Source organism: Canis lupus, chromosome 25 (genome assembly GCF_048164855.1).
Source record: "Canis lupus baileyi chromosome 25, mCanLup2.hap1, whole genome shotgun sequence".
Taxonomy (NCBI): Eukaryota; Metazoa; Chordata; class Mammalia; order Carnivora; family Canidae; genus Canis; species Canis lupus.
This window is the reverse complement of record NC_132862.1, coordinates 36,292,977-36,311,529: the sequence shown is the minus strand read 5'-3', so window position 1 is coordinate 36,311,529 and position 18,553 is coordinate 36,292,977. Positions and strand designations below refer to the sequence as shown.

Below are 18,553 nucleotides of genomic sequence, written 5' to 3'. Positions count from 1 at the left end.
GCCTTCAGCCCAAGGCATGATCCTGGAGTCCTGGGATCAAGTCCCACGTCAGGTTCCCGGCATGGAGCCTGCTTCTCCCTCTGCCTGTGTCTCTGCCTCTCTTTGTGTGTGTGTGTGTGTGTGTGTGTGTGTGTGTCTTTCATGAATAAAGAAATAAAACCTTTAAAAAAATGACAAATTTAAAAATGATTAAATGGGCCATGTGACAAATACTCCAAGAACTCTGCAAGAACTTGCTACAATAGTGGACTTTAGCTCAGTGAAAGCCTTAGCTACCAATTATGTTTAGTCAAGGTTAGTTTTCTGCTGCCAATACCAATCAAAATTCTTTGTGAACAATGTAAACAAGCATTACTTTTTTGACTTTAGAACCCCTGACTTTTGCTTCTTAGTGGACACTATTTGGGTTACTACCCAAACCTGTGTACCCTGAATTGCAATTCTTTGATCCTAAATAAATACTTTTGCTTCAATATTGCCTTCTGAAAATTTTAGATTGATAGGTGGTTATACCAGCCATCTCACCTGGCCCCTCTTTGACAAAAGAGTGGGGTAAGCTGGAGCTCTGCTTTCAGGGGGAACATTCACCATTGGGTAGATTAGGGTTTGGACTAGGTATGCACCTCATCTCTCAATAGCCCTCTCCTGCAATCCAGTCTTTCCTGACCATTGTCCTATTCCAGATCCCTGGCTACACTGACTAGCATTATACATAAGGCATAGGGGAGCATTGGCACTCCTTCAGTAGGCCTTGGATAGCAGAAGCCTCCTAGACCTGTGTAACTAGAGTTCAACCACAACCACTTGCATAGACTCCAGGGTAGAGGGAGCCTATCCCCTATCATTTTCAGGAGGCAACTGCAAATTGGCACCAATCTGCCCCTATCTGTACTTGCCACCTGATGGGATCTTATACTTCTCCAGCAACCAGGGCTCTTAGGTGTTCCTTATTGGAGACTATCCCAGGCCACTCCAACCTCTACTCTGGCAGACTGTCCAGCATCTCTGGCTCTGCCTGCAGAGATGTATGCCCATTTGTGTAGGATAGAGCTTGGAATAAAGCAGATGCCTGTTCTCCCAAGATCCTGCCTCTTCTGATACTTGCCCTGTTGAGAGTCCCTGGAGAAAGAAGAGGAGGAGAGAGAGAGAGAGAGGGAGAGAAATAATGCCCCTTTAAAATGGAAATATTTTAAAGGGACACAAGCTTCTTGGGAACTTCCAGCTGCACAAAATATTCTTCTCTAAATGAAAAAAGAACTTATACACATAATTGGGGGGGAGCTAAATATATAAATACTATTCTCAACTATGTATATATGTGTGGGAGTGTGTGAATGGCAAGTTCTGAGCCAATTGTATCACATATACATGTGTGTCATATATATATAATCATACACACAATTAGAATCTAAAGTATCTCCTAAAAGGTAGAAATTCTTCTAGACTGGGTAGCAAATACACTGTTCATTAAACTATTTTGTCAAAGTAGAACAAGTATATACTATTGATGCTTTGAAGCAAAACGTATAAATGTCTATCATACACCTTTGAAGTATTTATCCACATGCCAAATTATGATAAAATTTTACTTTAGAAAAAATATATAATTGTATTTCAAGAACATCCTATTTCACACTGTTGTATTAAAATTGATAATATTTAAAATCGTTTGACAGCTGTTTTAAAGTAGACAAATAATGCAAAATGCCAGTGTTTACATTGATTAGGAAACCTAACTTTATCCATTCAGCAAACTTCTATTTTGTCCAGAATGTCCAATGACACTCATTCCTATTGCATAATAGTGATGTATGCTAGCCACTTTTCCTAAAGATTATTTTATATTAACTTGTTTAATTTTAAAAACAAGCTTGTAAAATAAAGACTATTATCATCTCTGCTTTGGATATGAAAACAAATTAGTCAAACAGATGTTAAGTATCTTTCTCAAGATCACAGAGCTAGTAAGCCATGGAGCTGGGATTTAAACTAGAGTCTCTGCTCTAACCATTATGGTTTGTTGCCATAAAATAGATTTGCCATTCAGTACTCTGAATAAATAGAAGTTACCTTGTACAGAGTATATTTTATGAAAATATTGGGAATACTAAGATTATTTTGGCCATGATTAGTATGACACTAGTTTACATCTCTTCTTATAAAGTACCTAAGACTGAGTTTTTAAAGTTCTGATCTATTCAATTTCAAATACTGGGAAAACACAGAATGTGAAGTATGCTTTACTGTAAACATTTTTGGAGATGAAATTGGGGCTGTTAGAATTCCTATAACTAAGAGATTTACACATCCCTGAGAAGACTTTTTTTTGTGATCTGTTTCATTCATTTCATGATTAAGCATGTAATGTCATGATTATTCTGATATATAATTATCTCCTAAGGCCTGCTTTCTCTTCTAGCATGGAAACCAGAAGAAAAGCTATATTCATACTTTACTTGATATCAAATTGCCAAAGTCAGAGCACAGACTTAAGATCTACAGTATGCTGGATTTCTGCCGATTGAATTACAACCCTATTGTCATCTAACAGGAATACAGGACAGAAAGCTACATATATCTTAACACTGTAATATAACCATGTTATATAACCAAAATAATTTTTCCTAGGCTTTAGAATGTAGTAAAATATTTGAAGGACAATAATGTTTAAATATCTCTGAAGGATAATGTAGATTTGGACTAAACGTTGCTTCAATAGGATTCAGAAAACAGTTTTGAATTAGTCACTTCTCTTTAGTTATGGTTAATAGAAATTTGAGTCCGTTTAAATGGCTTAGACTAATGAAGGTGTTTATTATGTTACAGAGGGGAAGCTGAATAGGGTGGTACACAAAATTGAAGAAAAAGCTACCAAATTCAGGGCACCATGGATGAAATTGCATTGTGCTAGTCTCTGCTTCTCTTTAAATTGATAAGGCAACAAGTATCTTAGCAAACCCAACTGAAAAATCCAACTTAAAAAAAAAATCTATCTCTGAGCTTCCATTCATCAATTCATGAACTCAGATTTGTCTTGCTTGGGTCACAGATCTGCTCCTACAGACCTTAAACCATAGGTCTACCCCTTAAACTACCCCTTTGTGTTTTACCAAAACAGAAAGTTCAGATCCGGATCTGTGGTTGTCTCTTTTGCTATGAGGAAAGGGATTCAGGGTGCCTGGAAAATAGAGTAGAGTCTTTCAAAGAAAAGAGAACATAATTTCCAAAAAAAAAAAAAAAAAGTGACAAGAAGGAACTTAAACCTAGATATTGAGAGGATATAATCAATACTTGTCCATTAGGTTGATTCTGTATTCAAACACAAACCATACTAAAAGATGAAAAAAATAATGCAGCAAACCACATTTATATGTAAAATTTAGGTATTTTCTTTTAAGGCTGAGAAAAAATTCTGAGGTATAGATGTCAAAATTTGCCTCCAGTTTTCCTTCAATACAAAGAATTTTAAAAATTTATTTTCTTTCAAAAAGATCTTTTATTTTAGTATAGTTTCAGTTTTTGCTACATTTGTTGCAGGGTTACTGGTTCTTGTCTCAAGGAATTGAAGAATGAATCTCATGGACACAAAAGCGTGAAATGAAATGAAAGCTTATTAAGGGAAGGTGAAAGCAGAAAGGAATGAAAAAAAGCTTTCTAGAGAGAGGAAGTTCCCAAATAGTTTGACACTGAGGGCTATTGGCAGTCTTTTATTGAGAACTGACTGGGAAGCTTGTGGTTTTGAGATTCTTGTGCCATCTTGGTTTAAGCAAAGATGATTGATAACATCTTTCATGGCTCACTTTTCTGAGGTCTGGTCATTTTCTGTGATTACAACGTAGCTGCCAAAAAAAAAAAAAAAATACTCCCTAACATCCAGGGCAGGTGGTCTAGTTTGTTCCCTTATCTCTGGTTTTGTCGGCCTCAGCATTTCTCCACATTTGGGATTTCTATGAGCCTGGTCACATAGGCCCCTGTGTGAGCCTAGTCAGGGGAGTCAGGGGCCTCCTATCTCACCCTACCTATACCGTAACCCTTTCCATACCCACAGTTATTACTTAGAAATGAACAAAATAAAACATTGTGACATTTCCAAATTATCAACCAAGTTTATAAAATGAGTTCATGAATTCAAGTATTTAAATTCTATTTTCTGAATTAAAATTACAAAATATCATGCAAGAATGAAGTCAAAGTCATGTCCCTATGTTTTCAAAGGAGCTATTGGTCTCCTTTGAAACTACCTAAATTTGGGGTGGGGGGAACACCTGGATGGCTCAGCAGTTAAGTGTCTGCCTTTGGCCCAGGGCATGATCCTAGAGTCCTGGGATTAAGTCCCACATTGAGCTCCCTGCATAGAGCTTATGTCTCTGCCACCCCCCATCTCTCTCATGAATAAATAAATAAAATATTTTTTAAAAAAGTATCTACATTTTTTGTATATATGGAGAATTATCTGATTTAATGAAGATAGGTTATTTTGATTATTCCACTATAAACTATTTGACTGAATGATAAAGCCAATCTTTTAAGGAAAAATCAAACTTGGAATATTACTCCTCTAATAAAAACAAATATAAAAGACTTGAGAATCTTGGAAATAGACCAGAAACTTATGACTTGTCATCATTACCAAATTAATGCAATTGTTTAGATGTTCTTTCTATCTACCAATATAATTTGCCTTTGCTCAGTACTGTAAAAATTCGAGGACTGAGATTAAAAGCAGTGAATAGTGTCTACAGGTTTCTCCCTTGGCTGTTAGTTTAATAGTCCAGAGATGGTTATTTTTGCTATAACCTTGGCTTACGCTGGAGATAAAAATCTCACAATCTCTTCCTTTCTCTCATTATGAGGTAATTCATTAAAAGTAGAGCAAACAACCAAAATATAGAACAACAAAATTTCAAATTCCTTATTTCAATTTCCTAGTCTACTGCCTCCTGCTGGTGCAGCCTACAAGCCTCCTCCGGTCTTTCAGGATTTGTATTTCTTCCCCTAAAAACCAAGTACCAGCAGCTGCAATGCATAATCATAGAGGTTCTGGATGGAAAGCCACCGAGACATCTATCTCCCCAAGCTAGAAACAGAAGACATTCTCTCCAGGCATAGTTTTTAAAAAATAGGTGTTTGGCCTTCAAGAAACGACTTGGCCCTTAAGATGGAGATTTACCTTGTCAGCTCACTGCTTTATTAAGGGACCCTTTCCAGTTCCCAGGAACTGGGGCAGAGAAGCTGTGAGCTTATGTCCACCAGTGCTGTGGACTGTTCTACCCTCCAGCACTGTGCCCAAAACTACTGGGACATTAAACTCAATCCTCTCGTCCTCTCTTAGAATGTGTCCCCTGAATTTACAGATGGCCTTTTCCTTAGAGTAACTTGAATTTTTAAATTTATTATTAAAGTTAATTATGTCCTCTTCCTGTCCAATTTTACTACCATCATACCTGCCCAGAGGAAAATAGCATTAATAATAAGTCCTTCACCTCTTTATCTATACATAAGCAAATGTGTACAAGCATGATTACATAAACTGGTCAGTATACAGCCTCGATTACAACCTTGACCTTAGCTTTGGGTAACAGTCATAATGCCCATTGTCCCAACACCATGGAATCCTCAGCAGTGGAACTAACTCACTTGCTCTTTTAATATATGATGGAAGGTTGGCTGTTTTACCAACGCAGTAGCCCCACACCAACGTTAATAGTCTCTAGAATGATTTCAGTGCAGTTGTTTTCAACCTTAGCTGAAAATTAGAATTGTAAGAGTAGCTTAAATTTTTTTTCAATAACCTAACCACACCTTTGATCTATTAACTCAGAGTCTTAAGAGGTGAGATAATCTCAGGCCTCAGCATTTCTTCAAAGCTCCTCTGTATAATTTCAGTGTCCAGCTGATTTGAGAACTATTTCCACAAGGCCAGAGAGATCACATTGTGTGACACCTGTCTACCCTGACCACCCCAACCAATCTCCGCATTAAGGACTTGTTGGACAAGGTTACAAAAATGAAATAGCTGAGGTTTGTAATTACCTTTGTCCGAATTTGGCCTACACGAACCGAACTAATTTTGCTAACATTGCAGAAAGAGCCATCCACTGAGGTGATGGATGTGTTAACTAAACTGATAGCGGACATCAGTTCACTCTACAGACATACATCAAATCATTGGGTTGTACATCTTAAACTTATACGGTGTTACATGTCAGTTATAACTCAAGGAAGCTGGAAAAAATAAAATAAAAAATATATAAATGTTTTTAAGACAGAAATGAAAGAGCCTTCAATGCTCAAGGATGATTCCACTACCTTTGCCTCTGAACATACTTACTCAAGGAAGGTAGTATTGAAGTCATTTATCCAAACATTGTCAAATACCCAGGCTGAGTTAAGCATCAGCAGTGGACTTTGTGAAACTTACAGTTTCTGCAGTCCTGCCTTCCAGTCATTGAGTCTATAGCTGTAAGAAGTGGCCCAGGAATCTGTCCTTTTATGGGGGATTATCTGTATAAATCTTACATGAAGACAAGTTTGGAAATCATGTAACTCTTCAATGAAGGAAGGACAGTTACCCAAAATAAGTACAAAACGTGGCCTTTCCCCAGGAATTATGACAGTACATGTGTGTGAGTGTGTGTGTGCGTGTGTGTGTATGTGTGTGTGTGATATCTCCTAGGTATTTTGCATAAGAGGGAGAGAGATAGAGAGACATTTTTGTCATATGCCATGTCTCATAAACCAAGGCACCAGAAAGCAATGAGGGCTAAATTACTCTGACGAAGAGGTTAGTGAATCCTCAAGAAGAGCTTTAGGTTTACTCATCCATTGTAAAGGCTGTCAGAGATGACATCATGGTGGCAGAAAAGCAGGGAGATATTTATGAGCAGTAGGATCTAATTGAACTCCAGAGCCCCTCTGAAGTCAGAGACAGAAATGTTCTCTTTTAGTCAGTGTGAAAGCCAGAGTATGCATGAGAGAAGAATGAAGAGATAAAAGATACCAGGGGGAAAAAAAAAAAAAAATGTAACCTCTTTATAGGAACAAAATAACCAACAAAGATATTTTAACTATTAATAGCAGATCTTTTTATGGTTAGAAATAGAAGAATAAAGAAGAAATTATCTTTCCCATGGGAATAAAGAAAAACCCAAATGTGTGGGAGTCAAGTACAGTTGTTGACCTTTAATGAATAATTTTATCTTTGTGAGAATGACAATGACAGTAAGCTACTAAAGAAATGAAAGAGTAAAGTTGCTTTTTAAAAATATCTGTGTTTATGTAAGTTGTATTTTGGTCCTATATGATAATTAGTAAAGCCTGTTCGCTGGAACTATGATGAAATATTTATCTAGGTTTTAATATTTGTACTTAAATATATTTTGCTTATAATTTTCACATTAAACTTTAATTCTTTTGTTCCAGAGTTTCTCTTAGTGCATATGTAAAATGTCCATGAGTTCACAATTTTAAAAGTTTAAGAGTAACACACTACCAGATGTCCATATGATGATGTTCTTTTAAAGAAGTGTCAAAATATTCTGAAATGCACCTCACTTAGAACTCAGATAATACCAGTTTTTCCAAATTCTAGATCTCTGATTTAAACAAATCAGTACTGCAGGTTGGTTTACTGTTTCCTTTGGCCTATACATAGCTATGCAATTATATGATAAGCAAAAGAAAACTACCTCCTTCACTGATATTCTTAAATCAGCAATTTTGTCCCAGAAAAACTCGCAAGCTCTAGATTTACAAGGCTTGACATCTTAAGTTCAGGGATGCTGACCAACTATGTTAAAAAAAAAAAGTTCTTTAAAATAAAATATAATGGTCCTACTATCTTCAAGCAATTTTTAGGACTTTTCTTAAGGCAATAACATTTCAATGGAAAGATTATAAACTTCTGTTAATAATATCCAGATTACCAAAATAATAACTTCAACATGACTTTATCTAAATAAATGAGGATATAAATACTAAATGGTGTAATACTTCACCTATATTACAAAGCTGGTACACTTGGTACACTTATATTACAAAGCTGGTACACTAGGTACACACACATACACTTGGTACTGGTACACTTGGTACACACTTGGTACCATTTGCTAAGATGTTAAGATATTTCTGAAATATTTGGCATAGTGCTGCTGCTCTAGTCATCAGGACCCCTACCCAGGAATCCCTCAGACCACTATCACAGCAGGGTCTCCTGAATGCCCTTCCAGTGCTGTGGCTTGTGTCAGTACTGGCTGCTAAATATATACATGTCACCCCTGCGCACTTGTGCATATGTAATAACAAAGCAGGAAAAGAATCCTTTATTCGAGAAAAGGAATTCTGTGAAATGATGCTGAGATAGAATAATAGAGCCATAGAGGAGTTTTTCCCCAGGGTCTCCAGCAATAACCAGAACACCATACCAGAAGGCATCAGACAATGAAGTGGAAAATGTTCTGTGAAGTTTATTTGCCTGGTAGTTTAAATACACAGTCATTTTTTTTTTCATTTGTTTTTGGCTCTAGTAGAGTAGCTTTCTCTTTCTTCACATGAATTTAACCACAAGTCCCTTACATCTTGGTGAATTTGGAAGAAGTATATTAATCCAAATCTTCAATTTTCACTAACGCAGCCATCTTTTCACAAATCCAAGATATCTCAGCACTGCAGCGAGAAATATAAATATTTCCTTTTTGAAAATAGGCACAACCTTTGGATCCATTGATCTGGGCATACTCTTTAGTGCTGAATCTGAAAATTAATCCACTTAAAATTAATTACAAATTTCATATTTGAAATTTAATCACAATTCAGTGTTCTCAGTTTCCAAAGACTATCTATCTGAACTTTGAGAGACTTCTATATCCATAACATATCAAAGTTCTTAAAACTGGCAAATCTGAATGCTTCATTTCAAGTCAATGTCATTATAGACTGCTGGGTGATTTAGCCAGTTAAGCATCTGACTCTTGATTTCGGCTCAGGTCATGATCTCAGGGTGATGGGATCAAACCTATGTCTGACTCCCTTGGCTCCATGCTCAGCAGGGAGTCTGCTTGAGATTCTCTCTCTCTCTCTCAAATAAAGAAATCTTTAAAAAAATCATTATAAAATTACACTTATCAGGTGTAAATACCCTATGTGCCTTTTTATTCAACTGATCTGCAATATTCTTTTCTTACTTCATAGCTGGGCCTATTAAATCTTCCTCTTGGAGTATGCACTTGCCAGAAGCAGCCTTAATCAGTAGGGAACATGATTCTTTTTGGGGAGGGTGCCGGGGGGGAACATGATTCTAAAGCTTAGTCCCACCACCCTGAGTGTGACACCCATAGCCTCAGGGTGTCAGTATCCACAGATTCCTAACCTTGATGCAGGGGGCCACCTCCTCCATATTTTCACTAGGAGTGAGTGGAGGGATGATGAAAACTCCTTTGGGAGAGGGGATCCATCTTCTTAAAGCCCAAAGTGGAAACAATTGCACTTACAGGTATCTCAGTCCTGTTCTGTAAATCTGCAGTCCAGCAGAACACCTCAGATTAGTTTTTAATCATCTCATGCCCAGTGTTGCTCCATTTACAAAGAAGCAACTGTCATTTTTGATTGTGTGTTTATGACTTTGGACATGTTTGTCACCATGATTTTTTGCGTGAAACTAGACTCATCAATTTAACATGACTAGTAGTGGTGGTAGTTAGAGAGTGAGAAATTGGTGTGAGTAGAAAAAGCCATGACAAAATTGTGGGAAATGGGTGAAGATAAAATATATCTAGGGAGAAAAGTCTAGACATATCATTGTTATTCAGGGAATTTGAAGAGTCACAGCTGTAGCCCAGAATCCTTGAAGTAAATGAATGGTTATAACTCAATTTAAGGAAACTTTGACAGCATGCACTGAGTAAATCAGGAGGGATGTGTATGGGGGAATAACTTGATGGGAAGGGAGATGGAGAAAAACTTAACACACCCAGAAAGATGACAATGCTCTTGTATTTCATGTGATAGGCAAATACTATATATTATATTATATTATATTATATTATATTATATTATATTATATTATTATATTATATTAAAAATACAAATATAATTGAATCATTTTAATATAGTTGTGATGAACTGTGTTCCTCAAGATATGTAGTTTGTAGTTGCTTGGAGAATATTATAAACTATGTGTTCCTTTCCATATTTTTAAGATGGTATCTATTTTTTTTATAACTTTAGTCACAAAAACTGTAATTTTCAAAGTTTCATATATTCTATATGTACTTTAAATATTTCTTAAAATTATTCTATCAATTCAGACTTACTTGCTACTAGAAAATGGCTGACAATTATTGAATTTAAATAAACATGTTAATGTATGTTCTTAGGATAAACGTCACCCTTGTGACCATAGTATTGGAGAGCCAGGATAGCTAAGAGCCCAAACTTATGGTCATAAAAGCATTCAAGTTCTGATTTGGCCACTGGAGTTTAGTGACCTTGGGCATGTTATTTAATCTCTCTATGACAACTGTTTCATCCATAAAATAGGAATATAACAGTGTTTTTACCATAGGGCTAATATTTATATACTACTTTGAGCAAAGTAAGTGTATTTTTTTTTGTTAAATAAAAAAGTAAATTTAATCTAATTGATAAGCTTCAGTGTCTTGCCATGAGTTTGTCACATACACGAAATTAGGTACTCTTGCTTTCATGATTTCTTACTGAAGCACTCTTTTCTTTGTATGTTGTGGTCTTTTTTTGTATCTAGATTTATATTTCTTACAATTAACATTGATTTTCTTAGTATTCCAATTTTTAGTATTCTTAGCTTCTTTTGTTTCTCCCCCTAACAGTTACAGACTTACAAGGATGGAGAGGGGACAGAGCCATCCTCCCATAGCCAGTTCCTTCCAGATGGATCCCATGATAAGCCCAACCAGAAGAAAGAGAGTGTGGGTAATGGCTGTGACTTCAGAAAATCCTGAGAGAGACAACAGGAACAGTGTTATGTGAGAGCCACATTCGGGTATGCAGTTGTAAGATGTTAATTCTCACTCAAAAAGCACTGAATGCCTACTATGTGAGTCTGAAATTCCACCTATTTTACTTTCTATGCTAGGAATAATTTTCATAACCAGGAAATGGGCGCCCGGGTGGCGCAGTCAGTTAAGCATCTGACTCTTGGTTCTCAGGGTCCGGAGATCGAGTCCCACCTTCTACTCCATGCTCAGTGAGGAGTCTGCTTGGGGTTCTTTCTCTCCCTCTGCCCTTCCTGCTCATCCTCTCTCTCTCTCTCTCTCTCTCTTTCTAATAAATAAGAAAATCTTAAAAAAAAAAAAAGAATATCTATAACCAATGAAGGAGATTCAACCAGACCTTTTCCTCCAAACTATCTATCTTCATCAAGGTGGAGTTCTTGTCCATGCAGTATTTTCTACTGTTAGTCCAGGTATTCTCCTCATTTGTTGCAAAATAATAGCAGCTGTGTTGGTACCATTGCCACATTTTAGGACAAGGATTACATTTGTGGTCTGAAAAAGAAATGACACCCATTAGTACAAGTTAAATAACACTGGAGTGCCTGGGAGCGTTTTAAAAACGAAATAACTAAAAAAAAAACAAAAAACGAAATAACTGAACCTGAGGAGGGATCTGAGACCCAGCATTCTGGAACCATACTGCTTTAGGAGACTGTGAGAATGAAATCACTTCCAATCCTGGGTTGGGACAACAGTGATTGAAATTCTCACTCCAGGGCTCGGTCTCCTGGGTCAGAATTACCAGCTCTAGTTTTAGCTTCTTAAAACTTAAGGTCACCTAAAAATAGCCCACAAAATAAGAAGCCGAAGTATCCAGGTTGGTAACATTCCAAGACACTTCCCAAATTCACCTCTGTGTTTTTAAAAATATGAAATAAATTGATATATTCTCTTGTCTTCTGTAGATTTAGTGTGATATCATTAGAGGTCATTGGAGAACACAATTTCTCATGCTACGAGGTAACTCACATGATCAATGCAAACTGGGGCAACAGATTTGACTGGCAAGTAGGTGCTAAATACCTGAAGTGTGAATGATCAGCTCTTGGCAGAGTTTGATGGCCATTTGTTCCTGTCTCCTCAATAGACTGGAAATCTGTGATTTGAGAAATTTCTCCTCTGTGGGAAAGCTTCTATAGTTGCTCAGCTGCTGGGATAAGTTATTCTGCTGGTAGTGGATGATTTTTTGAAGTTGACTTAATTTCTCTGAATCTGAGTTAATTTCATTAGATGTCTGCAAAACTCCAAGACATAACAGGAGACAACTTCGTATATCCTCCCATTCTCATTATAGCCACAGCTAATTCTCTTTACACAGAAATATTTCTCACATTATTTAATATTCATGAGTAGCTCTCAATAATTGAAGTATTGGGAGAAACACACCAGATGCCTTTTGACTGCAAACTGGAGCTCATCCTTATAATTTTTAATATTTTAAATATGATTATACTTGTATTAAAATAATGAATTATAATCCTATATCTTTGACATTTAACCTAAGGCAGTGCCAGGCATTTTGCCATTCTTTTAGTGGAAATATTTTCCTTTTATCTATTTAGATTTGGTTCATGTAATTGTTATTTTAATAGGAACAGAATCCTTTAAGGAAATGGGTATCTCAAAATATGGTGTGCAGACTACTTTTATCTGAATCACACACATATTTGGTTTTGTTTTAAATATAGGTTTTGATGCCATACTAGAATGTTTCTAGTTCTGGAGCCATAAAATCTGTCTTTTTTAAAAATTATATTTATTTATTGGAAAGAGAGAGTAAGCAGAGGTAGGGGCAGAGGGAGAAAGAGAGAGAGAGAGAGAGAGAGAATCTCAGGCAGACTCCACACTAAGCATGGAGCCTGACGTGGGGCTCGATATAATAACCGTGAGATCATGACCTGAGCTAAAATCTACAGTTGGACACAACCAACTGAGCCACCCAGGCACCCCAAAATCTGCCTTTTTAATTAGCACTTTGGGTAATTCATCATCGCGGTAAATATAAGAGTCATTGCACTAAAAGCACTGCACTTCATAAAAGTCTTCACCTTTCCATGGTGAACCAATGACTATGTATCATTGTATCTTCATTTTTTTTCTTTTTAAGATTTTTGGACACTAGGGTGACTCAGTCGGTTAAGTGTCTGCCTCTGGCTTATGTCATGATCCCAGGGTCCTGGGATCAAGCCCTGCATTGGGCTCTCTACTCAGGAAGGAGCCTGCTTCTCCTCCTTCCCTGCCCCTCCCCCACTCGTGCTCTCTTTCTCTGTCAAATTAAATAAATTAAATCTTTTTTTAAAAAGAGAAAGCATGAGCAGGGTGAAGGGGCAAAGGGTGAAGCAGACTCTACATCATTAGCCCCTATTTATACATCCAAATTGGTATGTCTAAATTCTAATTATTCATGAAATCCTACATATGTAAAATAAATGAAAGTAGCATGGAAAATGCCAGTATCATTCAGTAAATAAACTTTCTTAACTGCACATCCCCTCAAAGGGAAAATTGCACCAACTCACTACTCTGACCATCATATACTTAACAATATCCTACAGAGTATGGATTCTCAGGACGTTCTTCCATTTATTGTTAGTTCAGGGCTCCCTATCCTGTCCAACCCTGATGTCTCAATGATGGGTCTAAAGCAAGGGAATACCCTTTTTTGGCTACTGTGCTTGGGAGTGGAGTTTCCATTGTTACATGGAAGTGGTTCCACTTTCTGTATAGAGGGTGAGGTATCTCAAGCACTATTCCTCCTTGCTTGTATCTCTTATTCATTTATAGCAAGTAATATATTTCTATACTAGAACAATCTTGAGTGAGTAAATTAAGCCAGTCTTGTGCTAAGTCTTCAGGGTGAATAAAACAGCATGCTCTTCCTTGAGTCCACCTCTCTTGGTTCCCTGTTTCTTACCATTGGGGTAATAAGTGGATGTGTGTCTATGCAGAATAGAAGCTCCTTATTCCAACCAATAAAAAAAAATTAAAGTTGTCTTCATGACCCAGTCTAGTTTATAAAGAAAAAACAATAGATCTAGGGCAAAATCCTCATAATAATAAAATCAGTCCTCTGCTTGTTTATCTTAGAGCCTTGGGAGAATGCAGGAGAACATGATCACATAGTATAATCAAACTCAAATTTACGTAGTTTACAAATGTGTTCCCTAATCACTTTTCTTGGGTTTGATGAAAATGTACTTACACATAATACCTAAGGTCACTAGCCCAATCAGCAGCAGCAGACAAAGAGTAAGCAGACTCAGGGCAGCCTGACGCCATATGGGGGAAGGAGCTGGATACTCTGAAGAAAGCCAACAGAGAAACTGTGGTTACAGATGAGTTGTTGATTTTTCTCTTACTTCTTCAATGTTCCATCTAGAAAATACCTAAGATGATATGCAATAAGGGCCCCATCATCAGTTCTCCTCCATTTCTCTTCCCACATTCTCCTATCCTTTAAGAGTGGCTCTTAATTTTTAGGTTTTTGTTTTACATCATCACACACCCTTCTTTAAATTCACTAAATGCATGTATGAGATGTTGTGGAAATTGCTTCTCTGGATGATCCTGACAATAGAAGAGATCTCATGCTTTTGAGATTACAAACCTCCATAAGGCAAGTATTACTGTGTATTCTACTTTTATCTATTATCCAGTCTATTTATCATCTAGCAGATAATAAATGAGTAGAGAATGAAAGACGAAATGAATGTGCAGTCTAATCTACAATATTTCTTAATTCAGGATCTAATGGCATCTAGCCCAGTATTTCAGACAGATTGATTGCAAATCTCCAGGTGTGCTATCACATACATCACACCCACAACTTTTTTCTCTCAAGGATTACAGCTATAATTTAAACGAACAAAGAATAATGTATAACCACTGTTATTAGACCCATGACAAGCCTATTCTCATTCCCTTTGTATATACAATCTTGAGTGAGTAAATTAAGCCCACAAACCACACTTGTAAAAAATAAATCCAAGAGAAGGAGAAAGTAGTTCCAATATTTTAGATGACTTGGGGAAACAGCCTGAACTGTCAACAGATTCTTGAAAATAAGGGATATAGTCTGGTATATCAAATTTGATTCTTGACCATAGAGATCAATATTTCTTCCAATAGGGTATAAAGGAACAAGCTAAAAGACTAGCACTGAGTTTGGACTTTTACCAGTTGTAGGAATTTGATTACATCATTTGATTTTTTTTCAGACTCAATTTTGCTAATATTATTCCATCCACTTCACAATTATATTTTGATAAAAATATATATAATGCATATAAAGTACTACATGGATATTGTTATTATTGATTCAACACTACTAATTATACTAGGAATTTCCACTCACTAAAAGTTTTTTTTTTTTAAACAGAAACTGTCTCTTGTCTAATTCTGAGTCTCTCATCCTCCCATTTCTCTCTTCAGCTGTTTGTACCTCTAAAAGAAAAATTCCCTCTACATTCTCTATTTTAGAAACCTCCAACCTGGCTACTAAAAGAATATTCACCTGACATCTCAGAAATTATAAATACCAACGACTTAATTTGTAAAAAGAATTCTATTAACTCCAATTCAATTTCTCCTACATCCAACGTTTCACAATAACACAGAACTTTAGGAAATATAGCAACATCACACAATTTCAAGTGGTCTTGGAAGTCGCATGTTTTCTCACCAAAATTGGGAACATTCATTCTACTATATATTCCACAACTCTGCTCTATTTTGGAGATTCCACAGCATATCACTTTCTAGCATTGGAACTGAAACTTTACCACCTTTCATTCCCCCAAGGTCACATCTTGCTGTCTCTGAACTCCTACCTCTATTCCTTAGGTAATTTCTATCGCGGTTATTTCTCTCTCCAACAGAATCCTGAAACATGAGTGTCGCGTAAGTCACTTCTTCAGACATCATAGAAGAAAGCACTACTATAAATTATGTAATTAATGTTTCAAAAATCTTCAGGCCCAGGAACAGAGTGCTCTTCTCAAGGCTGGGAGCTTTTATAAACATACTCTACTGACCCAAGACACTCCCCACTGCCCCTTTGTTAGGACAGAATGACAATCAGCCTTTTTGCAGAGAAAGTTAGAGAAGTCAAATATTCTCTTTAAAAATCAGAATATCATAGATCTCAGTCTGTTCTTTCAGCATTGTTTCTTGTGAAGACTCTTAAAGGACTGCATTTACTTCTAATCCCAGCATCACTTCTTGCAAAATTTACTAATTTCTATAAGAAAATTCATCGTTGTTGAGAACCTGCAGAAGGCAGAATAACAGCTCCCTCACCAAAATTGTGCGTGTTCTAATCCCCAGAACCTCTCAATATGGTAAGTTTACATGGCAAGGGGGTTTGCAGAAGTGAAAAAGACTGCAGACCTTGAGATGAAGAAATTATCCTGCGTTATCTGATGGGCCCAATTGAATCCTTTAAAAATGGAAACCTTTCCTAGATTCGGTCAGAGAGATACAGTTTTGCTGGCTGAAGGTGGAGGAAGATGGCCTAGAACCAAGAAATGTGGGCCAGAAGGTAGGGGAATGCGGGCTCCCATAGAGCGCTCAGAAAGGAACACAAGCCCCGCCCACAGCCTTGATTGAGCCCCCCCTCCCCCGCATCGTGTCAGACTTCTAACCCACAGCCCTGTGAAACCATAGATTTGTGTCGTTTAAGCTGCTGTATTTGTGGATTTGGCTAATGGAGCAATAGCAAACTAACAGAACTCAGAAAATATTTGAGGGCCATACCTGAACAAGAGAATGAATGAATCTTTCCTAAAGTTTCCTTTGGGGGAAGAAGAAGATTACATGCCTATTCTGGGGATGATTTGGTGCAGGTTTTTATTTTCAGATGGCTGGAGGACTGATCCCAAACCTCCCAAGATCCACCTCTGTATGAAGATTATCTTAGCCAAGGGTGCCTGAGTGGCTTGATGGGTTAAGCATCTGCCTTTGGACCCTAGGATCCAGCCCTCATCTGGCTCCCTGCTCAGAATAATAAACAATCTCAAAAAAAAAAAAAAAAAAAAAAGATTATCTTGCTCAAGATGGAATGAATTGTGCTCTTTCTCTCTGCCAAATAAATAAATAAATAAATGATCTTTTAAAAAAGATTATCTTGGTTAAAGTAGAATAAATTGCACCTATTTCAGGAGTGTGAATGAATATCCAATAGGTTGTAGAAAGAAAATGTAAAAATAATAATTCTTTACTAACATTTATGTATAATCTCTATATACATAATTATGCATGTATTTCTCTTTCCTATTCTTTTTTCTCCCAAACTGATGCATCAAAAAAATGTCTGGAGGCTCTGAGTCATAATCAGTTAAACTCCACTGCCAAAGATGTGGAATTAATTAAATCTATGTTTATATTTTCTATTCTACATAACCTGAGTAAACACAGAGACCATCAACATGAGGAAAATTAAATTGAATATGTGATTATGAAAATGAGAATACAGGATGTTTTTCTATCTTCTCTTTCACTTTCACCAAATTTGCAAAGACTGAGTTTTCATTTTCATTGCCCTGATTCTTTCTTACTTTCAAGTTCCCTAAGAAAACATTTAACCTCTTACAATCTTATACGAAATCATATTTGGGTGAAACAGTGATGAAGAATCTCACCTCATTGCTAATAATTTCTATAAGAGAAAGGATTGGTCATACTTTCTACATACTTACTGTTATTATGGTTCTAAAAGACTTTATTATCTATTATTAGCTTATAATTTTATTAATTTAGAAATCACCGCTTATCCTTGTCTCCCTATAAAACTTCCATCATATCTTAGCTCATTCTATCAGATTACACTAGCAAATATCACACTTTGTTGCAGTCATCTACCAAATTCTAGGACATTTCTCCTAAATCACATTAACCTTCACATTGACACATCCCATGGCTCTTTCTCCAGATTCATTTTACTCAGCCTATAAGCAGGATCTGATATAATTATTTCCTTTAACTTTAAATTCTTTTCCAAAATATACTATTCTTTTTTTAAATATTTTATTTATGTATTCATGAGACACACATGGAGAGAAGCAGAGACATAGGCAGAAGGAGAAGCAGGCTACCTGTGGAGAACCTGATGTGGGACTCAATCCAGAGACCCCAGCCCCAGGATCAGGATCACGCCCTGAGCCGAAGGCAGACACTCAACTGCTGAGCCACTCAGGTGTCTTCCAAAATACACTGTTCTACAAAACACCATTATCTTCTTCTTTCCGTTTCATTACCTAATCCTCCCTCAGATTTGCTGTTTCCCCTTTATCTGACTTCAAAATACTGTTGTGGTCCAGAGTTCAGTTCCTGGCCCTCTGTCCCATTTCTGCTCATCTATGGATGAGATGTTCCAGATCCATGGCTTGGAGTGACAGCCATACATAGGAGATCTCCAAATGTATATCTTCATGCCAGGGTTTGATCACTAGGCCCAAATATCTGCTGAAGACTTGGCATATTATTTACATATGCTATAGGATTTTTTAGGATTTTTATGTAACACA

General features: G+C 36.7%; 2 protein-coding genes across 6 annotated transcripts in view; one reads left to right on the top strand and one right to left on the bottom strand.

Moving 5' to 3' along the window:
* Positions 1-5,650: 5,650 nt before the first annotated feature.
* CLEC1B (C-type lectin domain family 1 member B) overlaps positions 5,651-18,553 on the top strand; it is a 44,888-nt gene continuing 31,985 nt past the window's right edge. The window contains exons 1-3 of one of the 4 annotated variants that reach the window (XM_072799068.1): positions 5,651-5,761; positions 5,887-6,021; positions 10,845-11,017. The gene's annotated coding sequence lies outside the window, so the exon portion shown is untranslated. Of the gene's footprint in view, positions 6,022-10,844; positions 11,018-16,032; positions 16,370-18,553 lie in introns of those variants that run through there. The other 3 variants (XM_072799070.1, XM_072799066.1, XM_072799069.1) reach the window with 3 other exon arrangements.
* Positions 8,446-16,041, bottom strand: CLEC12B (C-type lectin domain family 12 member B). Of its 2 annotated transcripts, none has more exons than XM_072799072.1 (6): positions 15,860-16,041; positions 14,233-14,331; positions 12,054-12,272; positions 11,368-11,522; positions 10,857-10,972; positions 8,446-8,664 (listed from the first exon to the last, which is right to left on the bottom strand). In XM_072799072.1, exons 1-6 carry the CDS (start codon positions 15,951-15,953, stop codon positions 8,601-8,603), a joined length of 747 nt encoding a protein of 248 aa, XP_072655173.1. In that variant the 5' UTR covers positions 15,954-16,041; the 3' UTR covers positions 8,446-8,600. The 2 variants fall into 2 exon arrangements, with proteins under 2 accessions (XP_072655173.1, XP_072655172.1); XM_072799071.1 differs by having other exon boundaries at positions 8,446-8,751; positions 15,860-16,039.